At 42.0% G+C, this 16965-nt stretch overlaps 1 protein-coding gene across 3 annotated transcripts in view; it reads right to left on the minus strand.

Annotated features, from left to right (window-relative positions):
• LOC141563113 (beta-galactosidase-1-like protein 2) overlaps positions 1–16965 on the minus strand; it is a 55496-nt gene that overhangs the window by 25478 nt on the left and 13053 nt on the right. For all 3 annotated transcript variants that reach the window (XR_012488328.1, XM_074303745.1, XM_074303747.1), the window contains exons 2-6: positions 13747–13944; positions 12280–12348; positions 11516–11611; positions 9516–9624; positions 8700–8792 (exon numbers count right to left, since the gene is read on the minus strand). Coding sequence is in view for 2 of the 3 variants with exons in the window: in XM_074303745.1 (XP_074159846.1) it covers positions 8700–8792; positions 9516–9624; positions 11516–11611; positions 12280–12348; positions 13747–13944 (565 nt within the window). In the remaining variant the exon portion in view is untranslated. The remainder of the gene's footprint in view (positions 1–8699; positions 8793–9515; positions 9625–11515; positions 11612–12279; positions 12349–13746; positions 13945–16965) is intronic.

The raw sequence follows: 16965 nt of genomic DNA on the forward strand, positions 1-16965 counted from the left end.
CTGAATAAATTGTGGTATATGAATATTATGGAATATTATTGTTCTGTAAGAAATGACCAGCAGGATGAATACAGGCCTGGAGAGACTTACATGAACTGATGCTGAGTGAAATGAGCAGGACCAGGAGATCATTATATACTTCAACAACAATACTGTATGATGATCAATTCTGATGGACATGGCCCCTCTTCAACAATGAGATGAACCAAATCAGTTCCAATAGAGCAGTAAAGAACTGATCCAGCTACACCCAGAGAAAGAACTCTGGGAGATGACTATGAACTACTACATAGAATTTCCAATCTCTCTATTTTTGTCCACCTGCATTTTTGATTTCCTTCACAGGCTACTTTGTACACTGTTTCAAAGTCCAATTCTTTTTGTACAGCAAAACAGCTGTTTGCACATGTGTACATATATTGTATTTAATTTATACTTTAACATATGTAACATGTAGGGGGCAGCTAGGTGGCGCAGTGGATAGAGCACCAGCCCTGAATTCAGGAGGACCCAAGTTCAAATGTGGTCTCAGAAACTTAACACTTCCTAGCTGTGTGAGCCTGGGCAAGTCACTTAACCCCAGCCTCAAAAACAAAAACAAAAAAAAAAAAAAAAAAAAAAACCATATGTAACATGTATTGGTCAACCTGTCATCTGGGGGAAGGGGTTGGGGGAAGGAGGGGAAAAGTTGAAACAAAAGATTTTGCAACTGTCAATGCTGAAAAATTACCCATGCATAAAATTTTTATAAAAATTAATTTATTTAATTAATAAATTAAAAAAAAAAAAAAGGAAAAGAAAATGTTTAAGCAAAAGCTAGATGACCACTGTTTGGAGAGGTTGAGAGAACTCCCGTTCAGTTTAGCTGGGCCATGGGAACTCTAGGATTCCTTCCAGCTCTAAGATTTCCTCCTCTCCACCCAAAGGCTCTGCCTCCCCCTCTCCCCCCCTTTCAGGGCAGCTACCCTGCATCTCACTGGGATAACACCAATAAATGCTCATGTTTCTTGCAGTTTGGAATATGAAACTAAGGCAAGGTCAGATACACCCTGGCGCTAGCCCTCAGAGTCACGGGGCTGGGGCCTGGCTTCAGGGGATTGTGGATCACATCCATGTGGGTGTTCTTCTGCAGATACAATTCTCTCTCTCCTCCTCTCCTCCTCTTCTCCTCTAACCCCCCACCTCCCCAGCTGCCTCTGCAAGAGACCCACCCACTGTGCTGGGATGTTCCTGAGTGGAGAGATGGTCTTGGAATCAAGAAGGCTTGGGTTTGAGGTCCACCTTAGACATCTCCTGGCTATGGGATCCCAGACAAATCACTTAATTTCTCACTCCCCCAGATAACTCTCTAAGACTCTTAAATTGTAGAACAAGTGGTAGACCTGTATTGGTAGAAGGTTTTTCCTTAGCAGGAAATTCCCCTACACCAATAAAACCACAGGCCTGGATCAAAAACAAAACAAAACAGTTGTTAAGATTGTGTGTAAATGATTATTAGGACTGATTAAATCAGTTCCCTATGCAAAATAATTATCTGAGGTAATGTCCCATTTTAATGAGCACTGATTTGCATATTTATCTTAGAGCTAAATTTCTCTTAAAGTGATCAATGCACAGTTTAATTCCATATACTTAAAATGTATACTTTGCTGTTTTTTAAGAGGTAAGTACAGTTATACTTTCTATATCACAACTTTCCGCATTGTGATTTTGATATATCACAGGTTAACATAACAAATTAAATGGGAATTTGGGGGGAGTTTTTCAGAAGCTGCAGATAACACAGAGTCCATGACCAAATAGTTAATCCAAATTTTACAATAAAATACTATAAACCACCATAAAAAAACTGGTACAAAGAGAAGGCCAAACAATTTTATGTGGATTTTCCAATCATAGGAAGCATCATACCCCTGACCCTCCCAATGTGGAAGAGATAATTATATATTCTGCCAATGTAAACTCTTAGCAAAATAAAATAATCCTAAATTCACAAGCTTTTGGTATTTGCCTACGTAGAGGAGTAGAGGAACTGCTCTCCTCTGCCAAGCCCCAATAAATTTTTACATGACTTCTGTACATAGGTATACAAAATATGCAAATCAAATATTTACTGATAATAAATCATAATTTCACAACTCACAATTCAGTTACATGGCCCCATATAGAATCATAACCCATAGCTGAGTCCTATAAAATTAGAAGGGAAGCAGAAAGCTGGGGGGAAAATTTTACAGCCTGTATTTCTGATAAAGGCTTCATTTCTAAAATATATAGAAAAACTGACTCAGTTGATAACTGGTCAAAAGATATGAGCAGATAATTTTCAGATGAAATTAAAACCATTTATAGTCAAATTAAAAATGTTCTAAATCTCTATTGATTAGAGAAATGCAAATAAAATAATTGAAGTACCATTTTACACCTATCAGATTGGCTAAAATAACAAGAAAAAATAAAAATAAATGTTGGAGGAGATGTGGGAAAACTGGGACACTAACGTATTGTTGGTGGAGTTGTGAAATGATCTAACCATTCTGGAGAGCAATTTGGAACTATGTCCAAAAGACTATAAAGCTGTGTATATAGTTTGATTCAGCAGTCTCACTACTGGGTCTACATTCTAAAGAGATCATAAAAGAAAGGAAAGGACTTACATGTGCAAAAATGGAGCACTTCTTTTTGTAATGACAACTGGAAATTGAGTGGATGTCCATCAGTTGAGGATTGACTGAATAAGTTATGGTATATGAGTGTTATGAAATATTATTGTTCTATAAGAAATGATGAGTAAACTAATTTCAGAAAAGCCTGGTAAGATCTACATGAAATGCTGTTGAATGAAGTGAGCAGAACCAAGAGAATATCGCACACAGCAGCAAGATTATGTGATGATCAATTGTGAGGGACTTGGATCTTCTCAACAATGAGGTAATTCCAGGCAGTTCCAATAGACTTGGAATGGAAAATGCCAATCACAATCATATTAAGAGAGAACTATACAGACTGAATGTGGATCGAAGTATATTTTCACCTTTTGTTGTTAGTTTCTTTTTCTTTTGTTCTGATTTTTCTTGCACAACATGAGAAAATATGGAAATATGTTTTAAAAGGATTGCACATATTTAACCTATGTCAGATTGCTTGCCGTCTTGAAGATGGGGAGGGAGAAAAACTTGGAACACAAACTTTTGTAAAAATCAATGTTGAAAACTATCTTTATTTGTATTGAAAAAATAAAATAACTTTTGAGAAGAAAAGAAAAAGCTGTTTTCTACATAACGGTTGTTGTCCAACATTCTCCAAATTGAAATCCTCCTTTGGAAAGTTCTGTTCTATATCAAAAAGCAGAGAAAGAGCAGAAGCACAGATAAGGATGGGAGATGGTAGGTCTCATGGGAAGCATTTCCCCATAGGTTTATAAATAAAAAAGAAGAGACTCCCCCCCTCCCCAAGACATATGCTGCTTGTGTCTGAGAGGAAGATGCTAAGATTGGATCTGAAAGACTTAGGAAAATTCAATTCCCAGGAACTTTCTCAATCTCAATCAGGATCCTCAACAGGGACAGGGTTTTAGAGCACTACAAATACACCAGATGTTTTCCTCAAGAAATTTGCTGAATAGAAAGAAGCAGATTATGGCTACTAGGGGAGCTGGGAGCTTTCCAAGTTGTTTTCTTTTTTCCAAAGTATTTTGGGGAAAAGAGTAAAGACAACAAATAGGGATAGAGAAGAAAAAAAAGTGTCCAGAATCTCATCACTGAACACTCCTGTCCACTTTCATTAGGTCTTATCTACTGAAATAGAGCACATTAAGCTACTAAAAACCAAATAACATGAATGATCTCAACTGGATTGATAAAATACAGCCTAGGAGCAACTCACCTCCAGCAAAGTTCCAAAGAATGAGTCGGTTCATATTAGTGGGTCATCACATCACACATGTTCTACATGCGTGGGTTCAAAGTTCTCAAGGCACTTTCCTCGACACAATCTGGTCGTGGAGCTATCACAACTATGAAGTCCTATTTTGATGAGGAGGAAGCTAAGGCCCAATGAGGCTACATTAGTTCCCCGCAAGCACACAGCTGGCCTCCTGGCTCCAAGACTCTTTCCACCAGGCCAAGCTGAAGAAACTGCCTCATCCTGGCATCAAATGAAGCCAAACGAAGGATTCAAGTTTAGTGTGGAACTTAGTCCTTTAAATCATTAGGAGCTGGCCAAGAGGCCAAATCCAACGAAAAGTGGTGTCAGCCTTCACAAAGTGCTTTACATCTGCAGTCAGAAATGACAGCAGATTGTAGTGAAAGACAAAAGAACAGAGAGTTCAGACTCACCCAGACATGAAGAGTCTAAGGAGGAGCTCATCTTGCTCAGGATGACTTCGTCTCCAACTCAGAAATTTAGCCTGCAGGACCGACTGTGCAATTTCCTGCAGCTCCAGAGCCTGACACAGGTGAGGGAAGGAAGCCTCCCATTTTAGGGCAGAGTCTTACGCCTGACTAGATGCTCTGTAATCTTACCTGCAGCTAGAGAGAAAGTACAGAAAGCCTGGTCCTGGAGTTGGGGAACCTGGGTCCAAAAGGGACTGACCCTCCCCACCTGTGGGATGTTGGCTGGATCACTTACCTGCAAGCAGGCCTACTTCTAAAACGAAAGGACTCCCAAGGGCGAAACGAAAGGACTCTGGGACTCCGGGACTCCCGAGGCCCCTCCATTGGCCAGGCAAGTGATTGTTCCTGGCCATACCAGGAGAGGCCGGGAATGATCTGCCACACATTGGGCAAGTGAGTTTTGCAAGTATGCAAAGGACATAAGTTTGCACCCACTCCCATTTCCTTCCCTCCTCTCCTCGCCAGGGCAGCCACCATCAAGGCCCTGCCTTTCAGGCAAAGAGCTGGCCAAAAGAGAATGATAACCCCTGAGGCTATGCCTCTCCAAGGGTCCTGCCCCTGGGTCCTGATGCGCTGCTGGCTAAGTGACCCAGGCTACAATTTCCAGGAGCTGTTAAAGAAACTGGCACCTCAAACACAGAGGGATCCCGTCCCCCACCCTGCCTTTGGCCCCTGAATGTATAAACCTCAGCCTTGAGCAGCTTCAAGGAAGCAAAGGTTTTATTCTGACTGTGCCTGCCCCTCCCCCAACACAGGCCTCTCCCCAAACCCCAGGGAACCAAGTGTGAGCAGAAGGAGAAGTCCCTGCAGCACCTCCCGCTCGGCTCAAGCCAGTGAGACTTCTCCTTCCCTCCAGCAGAGTCCTAAGATAAACAACTCCCTGAAATCACAAGGGAAGACCAGCTGGGAGAGATGTGTGAAAAGGGGGAGAGAGTCACTGCACCTGACTTGGATCTCCCTCGAAGTGAAAGGAACAAAGGAATGACTAACTCGAGAAGGGGCTGAAGAAAGGGCTAGTGGCTACTAGGGAATCACCCTGCCATGGACAAAGGGGCTCAGAAACAAGCGGCTTCCCATCCGGGGCCATGCTGGGTGCCCTTGCTTCACGAAGAGACCCCTTTGTACACAGAGCTCCCTGGGGAGAGAAGGGAGGGGGCAGGAATGAAGAAACAATGATCTAAAAGCTTCTGCCAGCAGGGATAGTTAAGCTAAGTCTCTAGGTGGGGACCAGTCTGATCTTTACAGAAGAGATTTCACCACAGACAGCCAAGAGGCAAAGCAATTCTAGATCTAGTGGATTACAAAGGGATCCTTCTCTGGATCAGCTCCCACAATCTACCCACTAAAGCCCAGCTCTCAAAGCTGGTCCCTCACCTGTGTGTGTGTGTGTGTGTGTGTGTGTGTGTGTGTGTGTGTGTATGTGTGTGTGTGTATTTATATATTCAGTGTAAGGGAAGGACACTTCCAGGAAGCCTGCCCCCAATTAATCTGACTCAGTCCTTTTAACTATGTTATCTGGGTGTCCAGTTTGACCCATGATGAATCTTTTCTTTGTATGTCTGTAGCTATAAAATAAATAAAGGTCTTAGCTATAAGTTGTTTCTAACTCTTGGTGACCCCATTTGGGGATTTCTTGGCAAAGTTACTGGGGCGATTTGCCATTTCCTTCTTCAATTCCTTTTATGATGAGGAAACTGAGGCAAAAAGGCTTAAGTGACTTGCCCAGAACACAGTTAGTGTCTGAGGCCAGAGTTGAACTCCAGGACTCCCACTCTCTCCCCCACTGCACCCACTAGCAGACCCTGTAACCTGCTTGGAGCTTCCTAAACGTTTTCCTTTGTGCCTGTCTCATGTCCCCACTTGAAGTAAAAGTTTCTCAAACAGATATTTGGTCAAGTTTCTCTTCTATTAAAAAAAAAAAAGTCTTCCTTTGTTTCTTCCTGCCTACTGAGCAAAGTTTCAATTTCTTTGGCTGACTTCAAGTCCCATTACAATGTGGCTCTGATCTACCTTTCTAGCCATTTCTCATCCTATTCCTCTCCACAAACTAAATGCTAAAAAAAAAAAAAAAAAAAAAAAAAAAAAAAAAAAAGATTGCTCCATGTCCCTCTTATAAGCCATGAGTTTCCTATTCTTATGTCTTTGATCATATTGTCTCCTATTCCTAAAACATCATAGAATTTGAACTGGAAGGGATCACCTAATCAATTCTCATTAAGGTCCAAAGAAATGACTTGAAAAAGATCACACAGGAAGTGAGTGACCCAAATGGGGAAGTCTGAAATGCAGCACTTTTCCCCCTGCACAGGGTAACTGCAACTTCTCCCCCATTCCTCTTTTTTTCCTCTTAAATTTATAAACCTCCTTTAAAGACCAATTCAAAGCTTCACACCACCCCCAGCCTTCCTTATTCCTCCCAGGCAACAATGAACTGTTCTCCCTCAGAGCTCCCTGTCCCAATAAAACCATTTAATTTTATAGCTAAGACCTTTATGATGTGCTCTAGTTATTCCTAAATGCTATCAAGCTACCCATAAAATGTGAAAGAACTACATCAGGTAAGATTGAAGCAAATTCATGATTCAAACATAAAGGGTGACACTATAAACAAATTAGGAGAGCAAGAGATAGTCTACCAGTCAGATCTGTGGAAAAGGGAGGAATTTATAACCAAAGAAGAACTAGAGAATATTATGAAATGCAAAATAGATAATTTTGATTACATTAAATAAAAAAGGTTTTGCACAAACAAAACCAATGCAGCCAAAAATATTAGGGAAGCAGAAAGCTGGAAAATAATTTTTCCAGTCAGTGTTTCTGAGAAAGGCCTCATTTCCAAAATACATAGAGAACTGAATCAAATTTTTAAGAACACATTGACAAGTGGTTAAAGGATATGAACAGTCAATTTTCAGATGGAGAAATTAAAGCCATTAATAGTCTTATGAAAATATGCACTAAATCACTATTGATTAGAGAATTGCAAGGCACCGTTTCCCACCTTTCAGATTAGCTAAAATGACAGGAAAAAAATACTGATAAACATTGGAGTGGAAAAATTAGGACAAGAATGCATTATTAGTGGAGTTGTGGAATGATCCAGTGTTCTAGAGAGCAATATGGAATTATGTCCAAAGGGCTGTCAAGCTGTGGATATTCTTTGATCCAGCAATACCATTACTAGGTCTGTATCCCAAGGAAATCATAAAGGAGGTAAAAGGACCCACATCTGCAAAAATGTTTGTAGCAGCTCTTTGTAGTGGTAAAGAACTGAAAACTAAGTGGATGCCCATCAATTAGGGAATAGCTGAATAAGTTTTAGTATATGAAAGTAATGGAATATTATTATTCTGTAAGAAATGATGAGCATGCTGGTTTCAGAAAAGTCTGGATTTACATGAACTGATGATGAATGAAGTGAGCAGAACCAAGAGAACATTGTATATAGTAATGTCAAGATTATGTGATAATCAACTATGATAGACTTGGCTCTTCTCAGCAATGTGGTGATCCAAGGAAATTCCAATAGACTTGGGACAAAAAATGCCAGTCACATCCAAAGAGAGAACTTTGGAGATTGGCTGGGATTGAAACATAGTATTTTTACCTTTTGTTGTTTGATTTTTCTTTCATGGTTTTTCCCCTATTTGGTCTGATTTTTTTAATAACATGATAAATATGGAAATATGTTAGGAGATTTGTACATGTATAGCCAAATCAGATTGCTTGCTGTTTTGCGAAGGGGAAAGGAAAGGGAGAAAGGAAGAAAAGTTTTGGAGCACAAAGGCTTACAAAAATGAATGTTGAAAACTATCTTTCCCTGTATTTAAAAAAATAAAATACTATTGAGAAAGAAAAAAAGAACTACATTTGGAGTTTATGGAACTACAAAACTGTTAAGGGGGGGGGGGGTCAATAAGTTTATTAAACTTGACAACAAGATGACCTGCACATAGTAAGCAAAGGTCTGGGGCAACATTTCTTGCTTCTATTTTATCTGTTCCCTCCACAACTCTAGTTCCTACTAAAAGACAATTAACTGAAGCTTAGTACACTTGATACTAACTGTTGATAACTATTTCTAGTGCTATTTCAATCCAAGTGGGGCAAGGCGTCAGGGAACCCCTTAGCACTAGAGTCTCAGTCTCACAGCTGGTCAACTGAGTTGGTTTCATCTTCTACTGAAATGAACCCTGGGGGAATAATTTCTCTCCAAGAAGTTTCAGAGACATCTGTGACAGTGAAGGATAGTGGAACGGAAAGGAAATCTTCGGAAACTCAAAGACCAAGGAGAGCGGTTCTTACCATCTTGATGTAGGGCATATAGTTGGAATCCTTGTCGTAGGAGCCGTACTCATTCTCCACCTGCACGGCGATGATGGGCCCTCCCTGTTTATACTGAGAAAGGAGGATCTGGCCATTAGCGCTACAGGGAGAGGATCTGATAATGTCACTCCTCCTCTTCAAACCACGTGGGGTGCTACTCTGACCCCCAAAGTGCCTCCCCACCTGGTTTTACCGGGGCCCAACAACTTCCCGCTCTGGGCTCCTAAGAGGAGGGGGTGCAGCACAAACAGCCTCACTGAGCCGGCTTCTGCGACTCCCTCCCAGGCTGGCTATGAGGTAACCCCGTGACTGAGTCTTGCCCCCCTACCCTGCTCCCTCAGGACTCAGCACTGCCAAGTTGTGAGTGAGCTTTCTTGTCCTGGTTGGTGACTTCTAGAAATGCCAAGAGAGAGCAAGCCCTCCTCAAAAGAAAGCCGCTTCCAATGCACTTGGATGGAAACAATGGCTGCCCCACAAAACTTCCAGCGGAGGGCCTCACCTCCAGCACAGGCATGCGTGTGCCACCTGACAAGAGGCCCTCCAAGTGCACAAAAGGCACGGGCTCCGCCCTCAGCACTCGAGCCCTTATTCTGAAGGTGCAGCAAGACTGGGCCCGAGGACTCGTAGCCCATGTAAGCAAAGGGAGCAGAGCCTCTACAATGTGCCTAAAGAGAATCCTGGGGATCAGAAGGAAGGTTGTGGAGCCCATGCTGGCCTGTGGCTTGGGGGCCCATACGATTGGCCCATTTTCCTGGGAGTGGAGGGAGCAGGAGAGATGGGGGGGGTTGGCTTTACCTGCAGTGGAACCACCCTGGGAATCAGATGATTAAAATAATGATCCACAGCTTTCAGGAAACCGTCGTAGGTTGTTCTCAGCTCCATGCTGGAGTCCTGGAGCAACCAGCTAGGAGTAAAAGAACAGCGCTAAGGGCCAGACAGAGCATGGACGGAGTTCCAGATCAGGGCCGAGCTACATCCCCAAACAGCCGCCCACTGCAGAGGCCCGGACCACAAACACCTCAAGCCCTTCATCCATGGCTGCTCCCTGGTAGAGGACATAGGAAGGGATTCAGCTCAGGAGCCGGCTCAGCTGCAGGAAGGGAGGCTGGCCAGGGGCTCTGGGTGACCAGGGATCAGCCTCCTGGGAACTTCCACCCACAATTCTCCCAGGAGGCCCAAACCAAACGGTTCAAGGATCTTCTAGGAATAGAAAACCCAGCCCAGTTTAACCAGCCACTCTTTCCATTATTATCCATGAAGATGAGCTTGAAATCAGCAGCAGTCCATTTTACTGACTCAAAAGCCAGCTACCATCCATTCTAATGGAGGCTGTGGGGACTAACAGGAGTAACCACACTTCATGATACAAAATGGGCACATCCTTCACACCCTCCATCCCATGGTCTCAGAACTCCACAACAGCCACCGAACCAAGGACAAGATATAAAGTCCCTGCTCCTAGCTTGAGCCCCTCGACCTCTCTTACATCTAAAATAATGAGAAGCATTGTCTGTGTTTCTAGAGTCTCACTGCCAGTCTGGAAATCCCAGGCAGAATTGCAAAGTGACCTGCTAGTGTGTAATCAAGGGCATAGAGAAAGTAGCAACTTTCTCCAATCTAAACATTCATTTAACACACACCCCCCAACTCACCCTTAAATCCAGCTGGATTCATCTCATACCCTTCATCTGTGCTCTTGGAAGAACTCCCCATTTCCTAAGACCCCACCCTTTTGCCCTCGGCAGATCCTGACCCTCCTAGGAGCTATGTGTGGGCACTCCTGTGCAATATGCGGCCTTTCCTAAGGGATGTGTCACTTCCGGGCATAAGAAGTGACAAAGGTACATGCTGCTGTCTAAATACTTTCTGCTGCTTAATTCAACCTGAAGAACTCTGAAAAGTTCCTAAGGATCTTTCAGCCACCTGGGTCCAAGAAGGCATGGGAAGAAGAGGAGAAAAAAGTCACTGACATTATGTATGCTAGCAGCCTCCTCGGGGACAGGTATCATGGCGGTGAACAACAGGAAACAAAGGAAGCGAGGAGGACCACAATATGAAAGCTGCTTGTGTGGCCAGAGTTACAGGCAGGCACCTCAAGCCCTTTGTTTCAGTTCCACTGGGGCCTTCTATAGCGGAAGGCAGGGGATAGCCATATATATGACTCTGCATAAGAATGGGGTCTATGATGAGGAAAGGGTCCTCACCCTTCAGTGCACAGGGGACGGGTCACTCCTATATAAACAAGCATTCTTATAAATGGAAAAGTGAGAAACAAAATAAGCATAAAATAATTAGCAAAGTTTTCTCCCAGCTGTGGATCATTTCTTCTTTCATTCACTCCTTTACACTACATATTCAATATTGCCCACACTATGGAACACCTAATATATATAAAAAACAAAAATTCCTTTTTTTATCATGTCCTTTTTTCCTTTCAAAGCACTTGCCCATTTTCTCACATATTCTATCCTAAATATCAGAGAAAGTGAGATGCAGAGTAATTAATGAGTAGCATCTAGTTAGAAGCACAAGGACTTTGTAGAGGTAGTTAAATGCCCTAAACTACCAGCCCCTACATGGGGCCCTACAAAAAAATTTCATGAGAATTCTATTTGGATGATACCCATTACTATGTCTATAGTTTTAAGGGTTCATATTATTGATTTTTAATATAAACAGGAAAATGAAGAGGACAATAAGCTTTAAAATAAAGTATATGCTTTTGTGGTTTCCATTTTGGATGAGCTCATGGAACATCTGGAATCACTGTCCTACACCACTCACTTTGAACTTACCTGGGCAAGCCCCCAAGGTCCCATTCACTACAGATATAAGGACCAGGGCGCAGAATCACCCATAGCCCAATATCTGCTGCCATCTGGACAAAGGCCCTAAAGAGGAAGATAATGTCAGTGCCATTTGATAAAACCAAAAAAAGAATCAAGGATAGAAGGTCTTAATTAACAATCCTGGACCAGACTGAAGTTGTTCTCTCAAATTGGTAAGTCTGGGGAGCTCTGGCTACCAAAAAAAGTTGGAGCAGCTGGTGCCCAGAAGGGAAGGGAATTCACCCTGCCCAAGAGGCAACATCTCTTCCCCTTCTCCCCAATCCCCATGCAAAGTCAGGGGGTTCCTGTCTGCCTAGGCCAATAATCAGAGGGTCCAGAGGAGGAGGAGCTCTGAGAGGTAGTTCACCCCAGCTTTGCCTTGTCTTACAGCTTTGCTGACCAAGGACATGGGAATCCCTTGTCACAACACAGGTGGCAGGTTTCATACTGCTGACTAAATCTGCAAAACCCTGGGCTTTTAAGCAGCTTCTCTAGATTACAGTAGGAGAGGAATGACCACAGAAGCCAGGTCATAACCCGACTGGGGGAAATCAGATTATCTAATGGAGAGGACTGGCTCCAAGTACAGGGAAGAGTTCCCAGCATTTTAGAACCTGGATCCCAGAGCCTTGGTTTCCAAGAATAAAGGTCAGCTTTCCCCTTCTACTTTCCTCCCCTGTTTACAGTGTCCAACTCCCAACCTCCCCACAATTTAAGCTTTTAAGACATACTGTACATCCAAGTTTCCACTGAAGTTAAACTTCCCTCTTTCCGGTTCATGGAGATTCCAGGGAATATACCTGCAACCAAAAGAAGTAGTCAGACGAGACTCACCTGTCTCATTCTGCGTATCTCCAGGTAATCTTCCACACACTGAGCTTTGGAATCAGATACCTGGGAATGCTCCACTTCTGCTAAAAAACCTTTGGTGAGATACCCTGGCTGCCAACATGTAAAGTGAATCAGCAGAACTGACGAGCTGAGCGTGAACCCTTCTATCCCAGAGTGTTTCTGGGTATGCTCAAAAGCAAATGAGAATGATTTGGGATTCACCCTCATTTGGGAATACCTACAAGTTCCAGTCCCTTCCCTTATGGAAACAGCCCCATCTGTGATTTCACCGATATAGGGAACTCCCAGGAAGGAAACAACCTCTACCAACACAGAGCAGCAACCATTCTACCACATACAGCCTTGGGGAGCTGCCCCAGATATGCAGAGGGCAAGCAGACTCCAGCTTCAATACCCACCTGATGCATCAGACTAAGTCACAAAACTTTGTTTGCACCAGAATCATGTTCCAGAAGCTATTACTGTGTTTATGTCTTTGTGAAGGAACCCACTGGACCATGTCAAATTCACAGTGGTTCAGGAGACTGTTCAGTCTGACCTCTGGGATCCCAAGCCCCTTCTTTATATCCTAGGACCTGAACAACTGTGGTGTTTTGGGGCCCACAGCATTCCCATTTTCATTATATTTTCCCTTTTCTCCCAATATATTAAATGTTATCTTAGTTAGATATTCACCTCTTTCCCTTTCTTGGCTGAGCCACAGTTAAAGGTTAAATAAGGGTTTCCCTTTACAAGGTAAATTCACAATTTCTCCAAAGGGTACAAAGAATCATATATCTGACCTGCAATAAGTATATTAATTTCTGCTAGATTTATCCTGAATTTCAAAGGGTAAAGCTCCAAGAAGTCAGACCCCATATGGCATGGTGTCATATTTCTGCCTTCTAAGATACCCTAACGCCACTAACACTTCCCAGCAAGAACCAGTGTCAGCCTCCTACAGAATGCTACATAATCACGATGCCCAAAATACATCATAAATATCATTCCATCACCACTTTATCTTCCTTAGTGGTCTGAAAGTTTCCTGAGAGCAAGATGTTCTCCCCTAAGAGCCTAGATGCTTCCCTTAAGACAGGGACTGTTCTCCCTTCTTCTTTATCTGCCCCCTGTCCTCTACCCTCAGCCATGCTCTGCCTTCTGCCAGTGGCAGTCTTCCATGCCCCTGCCCTGATCAGAACCAGGCTGGTTCTCACCAAACAAGTCTACTAAGTGTTACTGGCTTGGATATTTGAGGGCTAAGCAGGAAACTGATCCCAGATAGCCAGAGCTATAAGCTATGACATTTTCTAAAGATCCTTGTGGATAACAAGGGATGGGATTTGGGGAGGGCCAAGAATACTCACGTAGTGAGGGTGTTTAAGCCACAGGCCTTCAACTTCAGCAATCGATCTCTCCAATATTCCCTGGGCACTCGAAAGTAGTGAATAGAGCCTCCCAAAATCTGGAAGTGGGAGCCTTCCAACAAGAAGTTTGGGCCTTCAGCCTGCAATCCCAAATGTCGATGCCAGCGCCATATGGGGAACAGATCACTCCAGTTAAACCTCCAGTCAAAGGGAAAAGAAAGCTTGTAAATCTTCTGAATTCGACCCTAGTTATAGGCAAAGGGGCAGCAAGAAAGGGAGATGCTCCTTGCTTTTCCTACAAAAGCCTTGCATATATATTACAGTGTCTTTATGGGGCATTACCTCCCCACCACCACCAAAAAAAGCCCCTCTTCCCTCAGTCAGACATAGACAAAGGGCCTTCCTCAGCTCCACTCACACAGGTGCCTGATGGCTGTGGAAGAGCAGCTAGCAAGGCTGAAGGCAGCAAGGAGACAAACACCACTTTCACTGGAAGGTCACTACACTAAAAAGAGAGGAGAAAGGATGGAGAGGGCACCACGCTGAAAAGGGCAAGGCAGCTGGTGATCTGGGCTAGAAAGGTCAGAGGCTGGGAGGGCTGTGGGCGAGGGAGGGTGAAGGAAGCAAGCCGGACGGCTCCTACTGCAGAGGCGCCGGCTCTAGGCTACTGCCCAGTACAGTACCTCGGAGCCGCCTCATTCCCACAGCTGTCCAACTTAAGGGGCAGGTACCTGGAAAAGGGCAGCAGGGTTAGAAGCAGCACCGATTACTGAATCCCCACGTGGCCCACTCCCATTTCTTTATTTAACAAGATCAATTATCAGCCAAGAAACTTTGTAAGACAGAGACCTAGTCCTAGGAAAGGAGCCAGACGCTCACCGTCTTAAAGTCAGAATTGCCTCTACACACTCTCAGCTGAAATCACAGCCCTGCTACCCCTGGTCTCAGGAAAACGCAATTTGTACAATCAGGCCCCAGCCCACCTCTCAAACCTTGCAATGATTTATAAGGGCAGCTTCAGGTACTGTGACTTCCTTAGGGTGGCTACTTACTCTACCAATACAGACTGTGACCCCTCTACAATGGAGTGAATGGTCTTTGAGAGTTATTATAGTTAATAATTCATCTGGCAATGAGCCTTTCTGTGTTTACCTCGGTTGGCCCTAACATGACAATTTATAAGTTCTAACTTGCAGTCATAAAATTCTTTATCGTTATAAAGCACTTCATAGACCATCTCACTTGATCCTCATAAGTTTCCAATGCTGAAAGAACAAATATTTTATCTCCATTTTACTGATGAAGAAAAGTAAGGCTCAGAAATCATATGATTTTTTAACATCAAACAACCATTAAATATCACCAGGAACTGAATCCAGGTCTTCTAAATCTAAGCCCATACCATGACTTTCTAAACTCCCATTGGCCACCAAATTAGTCATTCACCAGACAGACATTAAGCCCTTAAGAGTCTGCAGTTTTATTCCTACAGCTCCCCTTGCCTGGAACATCTCATAGTCTCTTCTTAGGCTACTACGTTCCACCCCCATAAAGTGTTTTCCAATTGTACCAGTTCCCGCTGCTAAGTTTCTACAACAGAATAATTCAAGATGGTGGGGGAAAGAATTAAAGGGCACATGCTCCTTACATACTCCCTTGAAAATTACAATAGAAACACCAATGGAAAGAAAATTGGCTAAGACCTCACACAATAAAAGAAAATTCATCAAAAAATTTTAATGGGCAAAACAAAATTACAAGTACCTTTAAAAAAACACAAGTGAGCAAAATAATCAGCTAAACTACTAGAAACAAAGCAAATGTAAAAATAACCACCCATGGTCTATCAAGCTATATCCTCAAATAGCTGACACATTCAAGAGAATTAAACAACTATTAATTTTGAAAAGAATCATCACAAGACAAAAAAAAAAGTAAGTCTTTTAAAATCAATTAAATAAAAGTATAATTTAAATTAGGATACTAAAAAGTTATCTATAGTAAATAATTAAAAGTACAATATTGAAAGTACAATAAAAAAACCATAGAAATAATATATAATGATGGAAAACAGAACTTCATAAATATGAAACACAACTAAAAATACTGACCCCCAAAATAATAACAATTATTATTCAGGTTAGACCTAGAGAACAAAGCTTAAAATAGCAACTTTGGGATTACTGATATTTAAGAACATTTAGAAAAACAAAAGGAAATTATCAAAAGAAGTTTCACATAATTTACAAAAACAATGAAGAAATATAATTAGAAAGAATCCACAGAACTTTGAGAAGGAAAAATCCAAGATTTAACATCCCTGAAGACATCATAGTTACATTCTGGTACGACAAGGAAAAAATACTTCAAAAGCTGCCAGAAGAAATGAATTAATCAAAAGACTCACACATTTTTAAAAATTACTCAGTTTCTACTTTTCTTATGTTTTTAAAATGCTTTATAACAGAAGCAGTTAGGTAGTATAGTGGACACGGTACTGGGCCTGAAGTCAGGACAATCTGTATTCAAATTTGACCTCACACACTTTATATATAATTCTAGGTAAATCACATAACATGTTTGCCTTAGTTTCCTCAAGTGCAAAATTGGGGAAATAATAGCACCTACATTAGAAGGATCAAGTGAATAAATATTTGTAAAGTACTCTGCACTGTCTCTGGTACACAGTATGTGCTATATAATGTTAAGGAAAGACTAAGAAACTGCTTGTGCAGCTAGATCCTTTGTAGATAAGCAAACCAGTGTATCTTCATAATCTAGCAGTTCTCAAGGGGAAAAAAGCTGCTTTTGCCACCTTAAATATTCATGATTTCTCCTGCTCCTACCACTCCCATTTAGGTGGAGATTTCTGTTTTTTTCTTTGTTGCAATTTCATGAATATGCAAACTTCTGTTTGAATTATGAACTCTTTGCCGGGTTTAGGATTCCACTTGCATTTTCATTTCTCTAATAACACATCTAATTGCAACCCAATGTCTCATGAGCTTATGATATTATTTTTGGTTAAAAGTAAATGATTTCTAGCATCAGTATTTTGCCAAGTACCAAGAAAAATTAGGATCACAACAAACTTTTAAGAACAAGAAATGGATAGAGAAATTGGAATATATAACATTTACAAAACTAATAGACATGGAGCCACCAATAAAATCATATGTCTGAGAAATAAATACTATGAACATTTACAGCAATATTGTT

Source organism: Sminthopsis crassicaudata, chromosome 3 (genome assembly GCF_048593235.1).
Source record: "Sminthopsis crassicaudata isolate SCR6 chromosome 3, ASM4859323v1, whole genome shotgun sequence".
NCBI classification, from domain to species: domain Eukaryota; kingdom Metazoa; phylum Chordata; class Mammalia; order Dasyuromorphia; family Dasyuridae; genus Sminthopsis; species Sminthopsis crassicaudata.